This window comes from Pleurodeles waltl, chromosome 1_1 (genome assembly GCF_031143425.1).
Source record: "Pleurodeles waltl isolate 20211129_DDA chromosome 1_1, aPleWal1.hap1.20221129, whole genome shotgun sequence".
Taxonomy (NCBI): Eukaryota; Metazoa; Chordata; class Amphibia; order Caudata; family Salamandridae; genus Pleurodeles; species Pleurodeles waltl.
The window spans coordinates 918,717,519-918,731,006 of record NC_090436.1 but is presented as its reverse complement, the minus strand read 5'-3'; the positions used below and the strand labels follow the sequence as shown (position 1 = coordinate 918,731,006).

General features: G+C 36.2%; 1 protein-coding gene across 19 annotated transcripts in view; it reads left to right on the top strand.

Moving 5' to 3' along the window:
• The window catches only part of PTPRD (protein tyrosine phosphatase receptor type D), a 3,982,777-nt gene that overhangs the window by 3,680,371 nt on the left and 288,918 nt on the right, over nt 1-13,488 (top strand). For 16 of the 19 annotated variants that reach the window (XM_069230134.1, XM_069230131.1, XM_069230146.1 and 13 more), the window contains 3 exons: nt 2,966-3,099; nt 4,694-4,835; nt 13,107-13,412. In XM_069230134.1, coding sequence (XP_069086235.1) covers nt 2,966-3,099; nt 4,694-4,835; nt 13,107-13,412 — 582 coding nt within the window. The remainder of the gene's footprint in view (nt 1-2,965; nt 3,100-4,693; nt 4,836-13,106; nt 13,413-13,488) is intronic. The other 3 variants (XM_069230149.1, XM_069230147.1, XM_069230148.1) reach the window with 1 other exon arrangement.

The following is a 13,488-nucleotide window of genomic DNA, read 5'->3' as shown; positions in this document are numbered from 1 at the left end:
GTAGCTAGGCACTGTGGCCAACCCCTGCGCACACTGTTGAAGGCTGTGCGTGGCAGTGGCTGGATTAGCATATAGTAATTTTGATTAGTCTATGCTAAAAAAAAACTACAGGGACATTATAGTTAGGAAATAAAAATTTTAAAAACATAGAAATTAACTTAAAAAAACAAAGGTTACAGAGATGTTATAGTTGAATTTCTATGGTTTTTTGCAAGTACATTCAGACCTAACTATAACGTCCCTGCAACCTTTGTTTTATTACAGAGAGAGAGAGAGAGAGAGAGAGAGAGAGTGAGTGTGTGTGTGTTCAAGTGCCATTCACATTTTGCTTCTGCCTACCATAGTGCACAGAATGAGGAAATGAGTCAGCCCAGTTCGACAACTGCCTGTCCACTGTGAATAATGCCATTTTTACTTTTCACATCTGCCTAAAATGTAGTCCACTTCAGCGCCCAGGCTAGTAGGCCAATTTCTGATTTGATTTCAATTTTTGTACTTGATTATTCATGCAACAATTCACTTGAAATACCTTTCTGTAAAGTTCATTGAATCTCTGGAGATAGAATTATTGTTCATTATGAAGAACTGACAGAAGCACGGTACTTCTGCAAGCCTTTTCTAATCCTGGGGCCTATTGTTAGATGAAAAAGCTAATAAATGTTACAGGTATTATGAATTAGCCATCCATTTTCTTTTCTGTTGTAATCTTGAGTGGTAACCCTTCATTTCACTGTTTATTACATCATTGGCAATGTTTGGTGTCCTCTGGAGGATTCTTTTCTCAGTGGTAATAGATGCGTTTATCAATGCAAACAAACTTCACAACAGCAGACGGGCACGTAAAAGAGTTAGGCTTCCGGGGCTCTACAAGAATCATAGCCTTGCACTGATTACGAACGAAAATAACAAGAAGTGCATGAGGAACAAACATTTTAAATGATTTTTAAGCAATGGAACTTCACACACAGTAACATGAGTATGTGCGGTGGCTGGTAGTAGCTTTCCATCTGTTCAAACTGAGGCCCAGATTTAGGAGGGCCTAGCGCCTCCTTGCGCCACATTAGCGTAATTTTCATACGCCGAACGAGGTCAAAATCGCCATGCCAGATTTACAAAGTGGTGCAATGCATGCTCTGTGCCTCCTTGTAATCCCTTGAGCCACATTATGCCTGCCGCAGGCATAATGTATGCAAGGGGGGCATTCCCCCCTTAGGAGGACTGCAAAAATGGTGCAAAGAAATCTAAAAGATTTCTTTGCGCCATTATGTTCAGGGTTGGCACCAACATTTTGGCGCTAACCCTGAACAGTACATCAATAGCGTCAAAAAGTTTGAGGTTATTGCCCCCTACCCTGCGCCATGTGCACCGTATTTTAAATAGGGCACACACATCGTGGCGGTAGGGGGGCGCTAAGGCGTGCAAGAAAAGTGACACTGTCCTGGGTGCACCCCCACTTTTCTTAAATCTGCTTTTTTAAGATAGGTTTATGGTAGAATCTGTACACTTTATAAGTGTTCTCATGTATATTATAATATTTCCGCAAGGTGTGATGGGGTGGAAGGAAATTGAAGTGGGGAGTGGGTCAAAGCACAGTCAGGCTGGCCTATAAGACAGTCTGGAAGTGCCAAAAGGGTTGGTCTGGCAGCTCAATGTATGGGCTGTTTTTTTGTCAGTTTGTTGCCAACAAGGTGCCAAAATTATAGAAGAGCAAAGTGGGCGATTTAAAAAAAAAGAAAAATCAGTAGAATATATTATCCCCATTAACTTCTGTGAAGCAGAGGCAATTTCTGGTGGGAGTCCATCAAAATAAGGCCATTTGTGGCTTGAACAAATCGTGATTCTCTCTCCTAAATCGTCTGTTGGCATGTATGATTAACTGACCACAATAAGGACAAGTAGCATTTTCCAGTGAGGTCATATTGTGCATGCAATGGAACTGAAGTCATGATTATTCTAAGTGAAAGTTAAATATTCAAAATAGTCATATTTTTGTGAATCCATCAAACCTATGCTTCGATATTTCAATACGTGAACTGTCACAGTGATAGAAATGTTTAGATTAAAAATCAAAACAGTTATGCAAAAAAACACTTCCTATATGTTCTTATAGTGCATGATGCTGTTTTACATTACAGAGCAGTCAAAAGTCTGATTCATTATCAGAGAGGTCCCTGAGTAGAAAAGGAATGGCTAGGTAGTCACAACATCACAGAAAGAACCACACTTTACTAAGGGTTTGGAAACCAATGGACATCAAAGTACATGGTGAACATGGAAGTTATCCTTTCAAAGAAGGGATTTCCACTGGTGTGAATACTCATATTGCACCAATGATATGTATAATATGTAGGAATTAGTATAATCTGGATAAAAAGAATACACATGTGTGCAGCGGCAGCGCAGCATGTTTAGTAAAGAAGGTTGTATGAATCTGGTCAATTGTTGTTTTTGTCTCCATGCATAACACACTTTCTAGGCGCCATATCAACAAGAAAATCACATATACCTTCTAAAATAATGGAGTGAATCATTCAAAACACAAAGTCATCTCAATAAAGTAATGAAGTGAACCAGTCAAAACACAAAGTTATCTCAATAAGTGTGTTGAACGGAGTCAAGACCAGTGGTATCATGAGGAGAAGCTAGCTGATGCAATTATTTTACACATGTCGGTGACTGAGGGTCTGCTTTGCAGCCCCCTATTCATTATTGCTACTGATCTTTTATTTTACCGTACTAGTGTTAGCAGCTACTTAACTCAATATTTGCATTTTTCAAATTGAAGTGACTGCAGAGGTGACATGATGATACACAAAAGAATGACTAAACACTTAAACTGCAGACAATATTTAGCCTCAAGACCAGGAGAAGGAGATCTATTTAATTTTGTAAACTCATCAAAGGGCCAGATGAAAAGAGTACAAAAGGCAAAATTCGTAACATTTGGCATGTTTATTTTTTTCAGTTCCAAGTCAACCACTTAACTTTAAAGCTGAACCTGAATCAGAAACAAGTATATTACTATCTTGGACACCCCCACGGACTGAATCTATCATAAGCTATGAGCTGGTTTACAAAGATGGAGACAATGTGGAGAAGGTAAGCAAGGATACTATCTCATAATCAGCATTAGTGTTTTCCTGTATAGGAATCTCTGTGATATTAGAATGGATGTGACGCCACTGAGTGCCGCATCCCAGCTTTCTCTTCTCTTGAGAGGGTAATGGTTAATACCAAGCGATTTGGATTATTTTCCATTGCAAGTAAGACCTGCTATGGTGTGTTTAGCTGTTGTTATTTTTTGAAGAGTGTTTAATAACAATGTCGTTTTTGTATATAGAAGTCAAAGGTGATGTGGCACCACTTTCTGTGATGTTATCGGGCATGATGTATCCAGGGAAAAGTAAATGGCAATTTAAGTTCCTCTACTCTTAATATTCAGTGAGATGACAGCATTTGTTGTTGATTTCTGCTGTTCTCGTCAGTACTTATCTAATTTTATTTATCATCTATGTAGTTTATTAATACTGAATACCACATTATGGCACATATTTTCACAAAATGTTGTGTTAGGCAAAAAATTCCTCACTGGAAATTGCAGGCTTATGGCATTGGCTGTGCGCTAAGGTACATGAGCAAATATTTCCTTGAAAAAAAAACGCACATTCCTATAATTTTTAAATTAGGTGATTATTTATGAGGATTCAGTTATAAGATGTGATGCTGTAGCCATGATTATGATATCCTTTAAATCAACTAGAAGCAATATGTGTTTTTGACTAGAAACTGATGTAATTTCTAATGCTTATGGGGAGTAACAAGGCTACATTTAGTTCAAGTAAGTGCATCCAAGAAGTAAGCCAGCAGGCAACTAATTATGAAGTTAAATAATGAAACAATCTATGAACCAATAGAAAAATGTGAAATTATTTCTGAGCTGAACACTGTCTGATACATGGAATCTTTGATACTGGGCATAATTCAGCATCGTTTTTGGGGTTAAATTTAGGGTTGAATGACAATTGAATAAAAGAAGTATCCAAGAACAATTTATGCTCCAACACTCATTCTTATTTGTATCTATACATGGAGCCATGTCTTTGTAACATCATTTTACAGAGTTGAACATTATTTTACATAGGACCTGAATTGCGTATGGAAGGTGGCTAGAACTGATGTGACATAGCAAAGGATTTCAAAGTCTTGGAACCAATTCATATTTGGATTTAGAACTGTTTCTCTAATGAAGTAACACAAACAAATATTGAATAAAGCAAGAGTTTTAAGCTGTGTGTTCCATTATGGTTTTGAAAATTGAAAATGTAGAGAAATTAGCTTTAGAAGAAAATCAGAATTGTAGAGGTGTAATATCTTGACTGTGTAAACTCTTTGGTATGAAATGTTAGCCATTAAAAGTAAGGACATGAACAAGAACACATATATAACAAGCTTCTGTCTCCATGGATTGTGCCCATGGAAATGTGTATGTTCAGAGCCATTGAAGTCAGATTAAAAAGTTGTTAGAAAATATCAGACTTTGCAGTGTGGGTGATGCTCCTGATCTTTCGGTTTACTAGAAATGAGTGATTAAAACACATGGGACAATCACCAAAATACCTTGATACAATCACCACAGGCAGAATTGCTCACAACATCATGTTCTATTAACAACAATACCAAATTTCTTTTACAGCGTATCACCATTGAGCCAACAACAACCTACCGCTTGCAAGAACTTAAGCCAAACAGCCTCTATTACTTCACCCTTGCTGCCCGCTCTACATTAGGTTTCGGTGCTTCGACCGCAGAAATCTCAGCCAGAACTATGCAGTCAAGTAGGTCTTTCTCCTTCTTAATTTTATTCTGGTTTGCTGTTTTTACAAGAAGACTTTTTGAAGGCTAACCCACTCAGCCCACAAATGGTCAGCATTGCTAAGAGGAAAGAGAATAGCAAATAAGCCAACACAAAGAGGCACATTAGTTCTGACATCTGAACATGCAGAGTATGTTTGAAAAGTAAGAAAGCAACTTAGCAGGTGCATGCTTTGATTTGGATGTTTATGAAGGTTAGAATGACTGATTGTCTAGACATGTTGTTCAGGAGTAGGACCATACTTATTTTAAATCACTCCACCATCAGCAAAACAATGCTTTATTAAAAACATAAATAGAAATGAAATGCTCAAGTGTTTTTGAACTGTTACAATTTCCTTCATTTAATGCTGCTTCCCTTGCCTAAAAATATGAAAGATTTGCTGAATTCATCAATTCTAAAACTCAAATTAAGGAAGTGGTTGGTGTTGCTTCCACTCTAAATTTCCACTAGAAAAATATTAAAGAATGGATTAATATATTTCTGAATTATAGAATAGTACACATTTGTTCTAGTACTCAGTAAAAAAACAAAACCAACCTTTTGATGTTTAACAGGCAACTCTCAAATTTAAGTTACATCCCAATGAGTTTGCTTTCACAATACACTCAGGTATACCGAGTCTGCTCTTCTACACATTCTTGTGCCTTTTTTAAGTGAAAGGCTCCATTAAATAAACAAATATGAATGTCTATAAAAGGTAGGATATTTCTAAATGTATGCCACATAAATTGAAGAAAGCCCATCCTTTTTAGACTGCTGCCAATGCCTCAGGTATATTAGTAACTTTCTACATGACTTAATGTTTTAGAAAAGGGACACACAGTAAGATAGTTTAATATGAGAATCAATTCTAACATGGAGACAAACAGCATCTAAGTCTCCTGTATTTGTAGGAAAAAGAAAATGTGACACTTTCTACAAAATCTTCTATCCCAGACTACTGCTTAACCTACTAGCATTAATACCATGTTCTGCTTCTGTGTGATTACGTTAATTGTAGCTCTCAGGAGCACCCCTGTCTTTATCTGGAGCTCGAGAAAGAGTGCTGTAGATGGACATAACATCCTGTCATTCAGTGTCTAGCGTCCCTGGATGCTTTCAAATGACATCAATAAGTTCCTAATGAAATGCTTCTCTGGTTTGGCCTCCAGATATCCTTCCATCTTAGAATTATGCTATATCAATCATAGAATACTAGAAAGCGGAACATGTGGAATGAAACTAGCATTCTATTAGTTAGCATCATTGCGTTGGAGTAGGTAATAATACGTGTAGATGAATAATAAAAGGAAATAGAAATATTTTTAAAAAACAAACAAATATAGGCCACAATTGCCCATATGTCTGAAACACATAGATCTGGCAATAGTGTTAAACTAAACCCCAAACATTGGGTCAGATTACAGAGAAATACTGGTCTTCGGCTTCAGAAACAAATCCCGAGCTAGATGATGTTTACAGTCCAGGCACTTTTGTAAATAATCTGAAAAGGCTTTATATTTTAAAGTTTCTCACAAGAAATCTGTTGATAACGTCTAACACTTTGGACATTTTGGGTCTAAATGGCCATCTGATGTAGAAATAGATCATGAACAAAAGTGTCTGTAAATTATTTAGTTTGTCTTCATACACGTTGGATGAAAAGTAGAAAATAAACCACTTGGAAAATCTTATTTGATTTTACGTTTTTCTAGACTATTTTTGTCATACATAACAAGTTAGGCTTGTGGCAAGGTCATGATTGTGGAATGTGAGTGTCTATGTAAATGTCTATTATGAAAGGGCAAAACAAGATTTACTTCAGCAAGCAGGTCTCAGGTCATTTTAAAGCTGAATTCTGTAGCTGCATTCCATAGGCTGAATTTCTATTAGTTACTTAATAACAATCTAGATGGTGACCTCTAATATAAAAGTCAGTTTATATGATCGTTTCCTGAATATATATTAAGAACTGCTTCTCAAATGACAATAGGATTGCTTACAAGATACAGATAATGTATGCAAAACAAGTGTAAAATCTAATACATCCAGAGTGAACGGTTGACTGTAACTGTTTGGAAAATAACCAGTGCATTGTTAAATAACCCAAAGAGTGTGGGAATCAGCCGCACCTGTTCTATCAATGTGCCGGTTGAATTTATCAGTAAGGAGCTGTAGAGCTTGCTATGGTCCAGTCCTGTGTGATGAAATAAGTGTCTTGAAGGAACAGATGCAGTATAATTACTCAATTTTCCACTGTGCTCCATTTTCTATTTTGGATAACAATGTTTTTGTCCACAGAAGGTCTAGCTCTTGGTGCACACGATATCTGACAAAGAGAGATTAAGGGGTACCCATTTATCCTTACAACATTTACCTTCAAAGGATTTAAGGACTTATCTTTGCAATAACCAAACAGTACCATTTTGTCACCAAATAGTACATTTTATTTTCATATCCAATAGAGGAAACATATCAGTCTGGATTGGGCACAATAAAAAAAAATCTGCATATTCCGGATTGGATGTAGCCCATGATGACACCTCATATAAATTATTGTGGTCCTATTGGTCACCCTTGCATAAAAATGTCAATTACACATGACAAACTGCCCCTAAAAACAATATATCACCAACATTAGTGGCAGAATAAAATCCACATAATACCACATCGATCATTTCAAGAAGTGTGTCCATCCTCAAACTGGTATAAAAATATATTTATACATAATGCATCATGGAATAGGACATTATTAACAATACAATGTTAATTCAAGATAACAACCAACGTTGCCGAATTCCAAAAATATAAGAACGGTGTTCTACCTTACCATCCCGAGGTGAAGTATATAAATCCTTCCTTCTTAGAAAAAGGCAGGAGACCAAATCCACCCCCAACAAAATAAATAATATTCAACATTCATATTAGATCATCCCATGACAGCTATGTCCTCGATATAAGAAGTAACAATATGTCAAGTTACTGATAAAATATCACATTCCCTATATTAAGCAATCAAATTCCAAAACAAACAATCGAACTAGCATACCAGTGTCAGTGCTTACCATTGTGACAAGCACTCCGTGCTCAACTAGCAAAAATAGTATCAGTAACAAAGTATCCTCCTTATATACTTCGTTACAACCTTACTCATAAGAAACACCTGTCATTTTATCTAATTCAAGTCAATCACGAGTCACGGCCTTTCCATGACCACCATCTTGTAATAGTTCTCACTGCCACTAATATCCAGACTCACAATTTTCCAATTGTAAGTCAAAATGCACCCACACCTATTTTTAAAAATGTGTAATATCAACTATTATTGCCAATCCATAACTCTTTTAATTTCCTAAAACTAAAAAACTGCAATGTTAGTGATAACACGTCTCTGTTTCAACATCAGAAATGACGCAACCCCATTCCAGCATTGCACTATAACAAACCATGAAGTTCAAGCCAATTATGAATCACGGCCTTTCCATGGCTGCTGTCTTTTTATAGGAAAAAAGAAAGGTTCTTGCTACCACAAATACCCAGACTCACAATGGTCTGTTCATAATTCAAAGCACAACATTACATGTTTTTGAGATAATAATATTATCTGTTTTTGCCCTTCCATAATTCCTACAATTCCCAAAAGTTAGAAAATACATGATCCTCTTCAGCATCAGTAATGGTGCATCCCCATTCCAGCATCTCACTATAACAAACAGTGTGGGTCCATGGACACCATCTTTTAGCAGAAAGAATAAGGGGCCACCGTTCAAAGGTTCTCATAACTCTGGACCCTATCAGTCAATCACATAAAATTCTTGCATATTATTATTTAATAACATGATTGAATAGCCCAAATATCATAGTTTTCTAAAAACTAGAGCCCCACCATTTCAGTAACAACACATCCCCATTCCACCATCACTCTATAAAAAAAATATGCAATGCCATTATCACCATATTTTAATTGAGAACCTAAATGATCATGTTTTGAAAAGCATCCTAGTTACCATAGGCCCAATCCTAAATCAACTACCTTACATGTTATTATTCTTACATTAATTATCACCAGCAAGAATTAAAATTAATGTCATAAATCCAAAATAAAATGATCACAAGCCAAGTATGTTTATAGGACCAAAACATATCAACCCATCTCTTGACTTTACTCCACAAAAGTAAACATCACCCATATCCTTATTCACAAAAAATGATGACATTTATAATCCATGTTATGACTCTGTTCTATGGACCAAAAGGGCAAATTAATTTTGTCCCAGTTTGTCTCAAAATTAATTTCCAATCACCTCCGTGTATATTCATCGGTATGTGGTCAACTCTGTGGAACCACCACCTTGGATTATCCCAGGTTTCTCATTCTAATGTTGTGTCAATGGGTATTTTGTGTCCCCATTTCTTAATGCCCTAGAATGTTCCTGGAGCTGAGATTTTTAAGTCCAAGGTTTCCTGTAAAGTGGCTGAATAACAAGGGAATAATTGGCCCTTCAAAGACTGACCCCTCGTAAAGACCACTTTTGGGTCCCCAGAGGTGTCATCTTTTAACCCAGGAACTTCTAACAAAAAGTGACAGTGGCTTAACTAGCTACACCTTGAAACTGTTTGCAATGGGCTGCTTTCTATCAAAACACAACATGCATTAGGGCAGTACATTTCTTGCAGATTTTGAGAACTTTTTTCCCCAGTCCATAACTCCCAGTAACACCACTTGGATTGTCTATCTCTCTGAAAGGGCAGATAACAGAATTATCTCCACTCCACCCACCTTGAGATTCCTACTGTGGACTTACTGTTGAAGCAGCATTGCAATAACCAACTGTTGCACTTCAAGATGACTCTTGCATATATGATGCTACATTCCTGAATATATTACTTGATCATGTCACCTGTTTAAGAAAAGACAATAATATGCTTTGCTTTGTTTCTTTCCTCAAGTGTTTTGGAGTGTTGCCATGTGTTTTCGATGCCAATTAGTATGTTGCCTCTCTGTTTACAAGCATTAACATTTTGAAAATGCCTCTATTACAATGCAAATACTAACTTACTAATAAGTAGCAGCCAAAGTGGATTTAGGCATTTGATAGTCAACTGTCCATTGAGACATAAAATCATTCTCAATTACGTGTGTTTTCTAAAAAACAAACGTATATGACTGTAATGGTGAATTTCTTAATGTTAATGGATGTAATATTGGTGCTATCTACAAATCTAGCTATTACTCAGTAAGGTTACTTGTGTGCTGGTGGGTTTATTAATTATTTGCTGTCATAAGTTCGCTTAAACATTGTGCTGAGATAGCTGCTGGTGGGTATGGTAAGTACACATTACAGTCACAGTCCACAAGCCTGTCTTTTGCAATGGTAGGTATAACTTTAAATTAGGCTTATACCTTTATTTACACTATGCTGCATGTGTATGTTGGCTGCCCTCAGTGTTTGAATAAGCACTTCTTATACAAATATTGTGCGGAGCTGACTTAATTTCAGTGGTCTTTCTGTTTTCGGCAATAAGTGAAAAGTGAATGTCTTGTGTTCTCTGTATTCTGATAATTCTGATTTGGAGGACTGGCTGAAACTAATGCAAGATTTCCCTGGGTTCAGGAGTACTATAGCATCCAAAGGGCCCTTGATGTGCAGGGGCCCGGTGTAATGGAGAAATCAAAAAAGATCACAGTGTGGAACAAGAAACTGCAACTACCTAAGTAGCAACATCATTGTATTTAAGAAATAGGGTCTCTGGCTAATACCTTGCAGTGACTTTGAGGACACGTAGTGAAACTGTCGCACTTTAATAGTTCCATAGCTCATGAATCTCATCTATCTATTGTCACTCATAAGACACCAAAGTCCAATTAATTAGCAAGTAGCCTTTGCTTGCCACATAAAATGTGTTTTTCTCTGACAACAGGAGTAATTTCTAAAGGACATTCACTGCTTCTAGTAGTACCTTGTGCATTTCTGCACGCATTATGGCCATCCTTATGACACTCCAATGAAACAGCATCCAACAGTTTTTGGTCTTTTAATAAACAAAAAAAAATGCCATTTGTTTGGTGGGAGAAAGAAGGACCTCAGTATCAACCCACTATTTTCCCTACTGTTCCCATTTAAGGTGTATGTAGAGGTGGATCAGGAATGATGATTCTACTTTAATGAGTATTCAAGTTCTGAGTTATTGCATTAGTCCAAAAGTATCTTCTCATAAAGACCTCAAGTTATATTAGTTTTGTACATTTATTTTTACATATTTTAGTTATTTGTGCAGAACTTATGGAAAAAGTATATAAATAGTTAAAAATCTCAATCCCTTGCTTTTATTGTACCAGAATATCCTTGTCACAATATCCACTAACTGAAATAGTGTCTTCACTATTCTTTAAAAAAAGTCATTCCATTGGAGCAAATAATAAAAAATATAATCCCGAAACAATATTTTTTGTTAACATTATTTCAGAAACAATATTTATTTAAAACAATATTTCTGTAGATGCTATTCTGACATGCAATCTACTCACTAGTGCCTGAAAATTTTAAATAGATTAGCTAAAAATGCAAAACACTTTTCTAGAATTTCATTTTGAATTACAAATGTTAGTGAACATTTTCTAGACCCTTTCTTAATGTTATAACACTTGGAAAGAGTAGAAATCTTTACTTAGGTTTGAAAGTGAAGGCTGACTCTTTATTTATCTTTTTGAGTTACCTAAGAGTTTTAAATTTTAGACTAAATCTTAGCCACTTCTTCAGTATAGTTGATTTGCCATTTTTTTGTGGAGAAGAACAATGGAGGCAGGTATATCTTTCTCCTCCAAGGTGGGGTAGGTTTTTTTTTTAACCTCATCAGGAGGACCAGGCAGAAGTGATTGAAGTGAAAAAGTGAAGGTGTTGGTTAAGAGCATAGGCAGGTATTAGTTGGTATTGGAAATTTGGGGATCACTCTGCAAACCTTTGTGCATCATGAAAAACATCAAAACAGGCAGGTCATCCTAAAACAGGGAAGAATATGGTCCAGCATTCAAAGAAGTTAACCTGACTCCCCAACTAATGCCCTACTGTGAGTTCAACACAACTGGCGTCTATATATATCTGGACCTGTAGGTGGTGGGAGTCATTGAGCTACCTGAGAGTCACATATACAAGTTGAAATGTAGTGATGGTAGGGTGACTTGATCTTCTTTTCAATAGAGTAATTTTGTCCTTGAGAAGGCTTTATTTGATTAAAGAGCCATTTTATTTGCACCACCCTTTCCTGCAAACTTGCTTTGTAGTTATATGTTGCACAATGTGTAAAGTATATAAAATATCATATTCATGTTGAATATTATTTAAAAAAAATATTTGATAATTTTTAAAATGTGTGGGTTAGTTATTTTTGGAGGTTTGGAATTAGTAACATTCTTGGCAACTGATATCTAAATGTGTGCAAATGGTATTAGTGCATTTCCTTTAGGTAGCTCTTGTTTATTGAGATGCTTTAGATGGTCTGATTATTATATGAAATTTACAAATATACTGAAAGTACTCCTAAATTGGAACAAAGTATAAGCATTAGTTACAATGAGTTTAAAACATGAACCTAACTGTCGACATGTATTAACAGACTACTTATGCTTCATTAAAATGCTCCACAACATTGTGTTTTTACTTGAAAATTCTATAATATTCCAATGCATTTTAGTTATTTTATGAATACTAAATGCTCATTAATAAAGGCATACTCACAACTGTGTTCTTTTCCTCAAACAGCTTGTCTAAAACAACATCTCATCAAGAACTAAGCTTCTTTAATGATAGATCACTTAATTTCTATATTGGCCCTAATTTGCAATATGGGAATACTCACAGTTGGGTTACTCGTCTCATTTATTGCTTTAAAATAGCTATATTTGAACTCTGAACTTGCATTAATTACAGCCAGTTACAACAAGAAAATTTGAGAAGGAAGTATTTTTTTGTTGATAAGAGGTTTTTTAAAAACAGGTAGGTAATATTGTAGAGACATTATTTCCATTTATTTACCCCTCGTTTCACTTTTTAAGTTTGTTCCTTCACATTGATTTTGTACACCATGATAAGCCAAGGTGCATCAGGCTATCTGATGTATTTTTCGATTTTATGTTTCAGTTTCTTTTTGGTGTCCACTTTTTATTTATTTATTTATTTTTTCTTTTGTTATGTGTCCCCGCCATTCTCATCCTGTCACCAAAACCCTCCACAATCCCCACTACTGAAATTAGAGCCATCCGCTCCTCCTCAAGACATTCGATGCACAAGTCGAAGTTCCACTAGCATCTTGGTAAGTTGGCTGCCCCCGCCAGTGGAAAAACAAAATGGAATTATCACCGAGTATGCCATTAAGTATGTCGGACTAGATGGAGAAGATATCAAGCCCCATGACATTTTGGGCATTTCATCAGACACCAACCACTACCTTTTGGACAATTTGGAAAAATGGACTGAATACCAGATCACTGTGACTGCCCACACTGAGGTTGGACCAGGCCCTGAGAGTTTAGCTGTATTGATCCGGACAGATGAAGATGGTACGTTGTCTACACTGCTAAAACAATGTGACCCCTCAAATGTTCCTATACTTCTATCTACATAGCCCAATCCTTC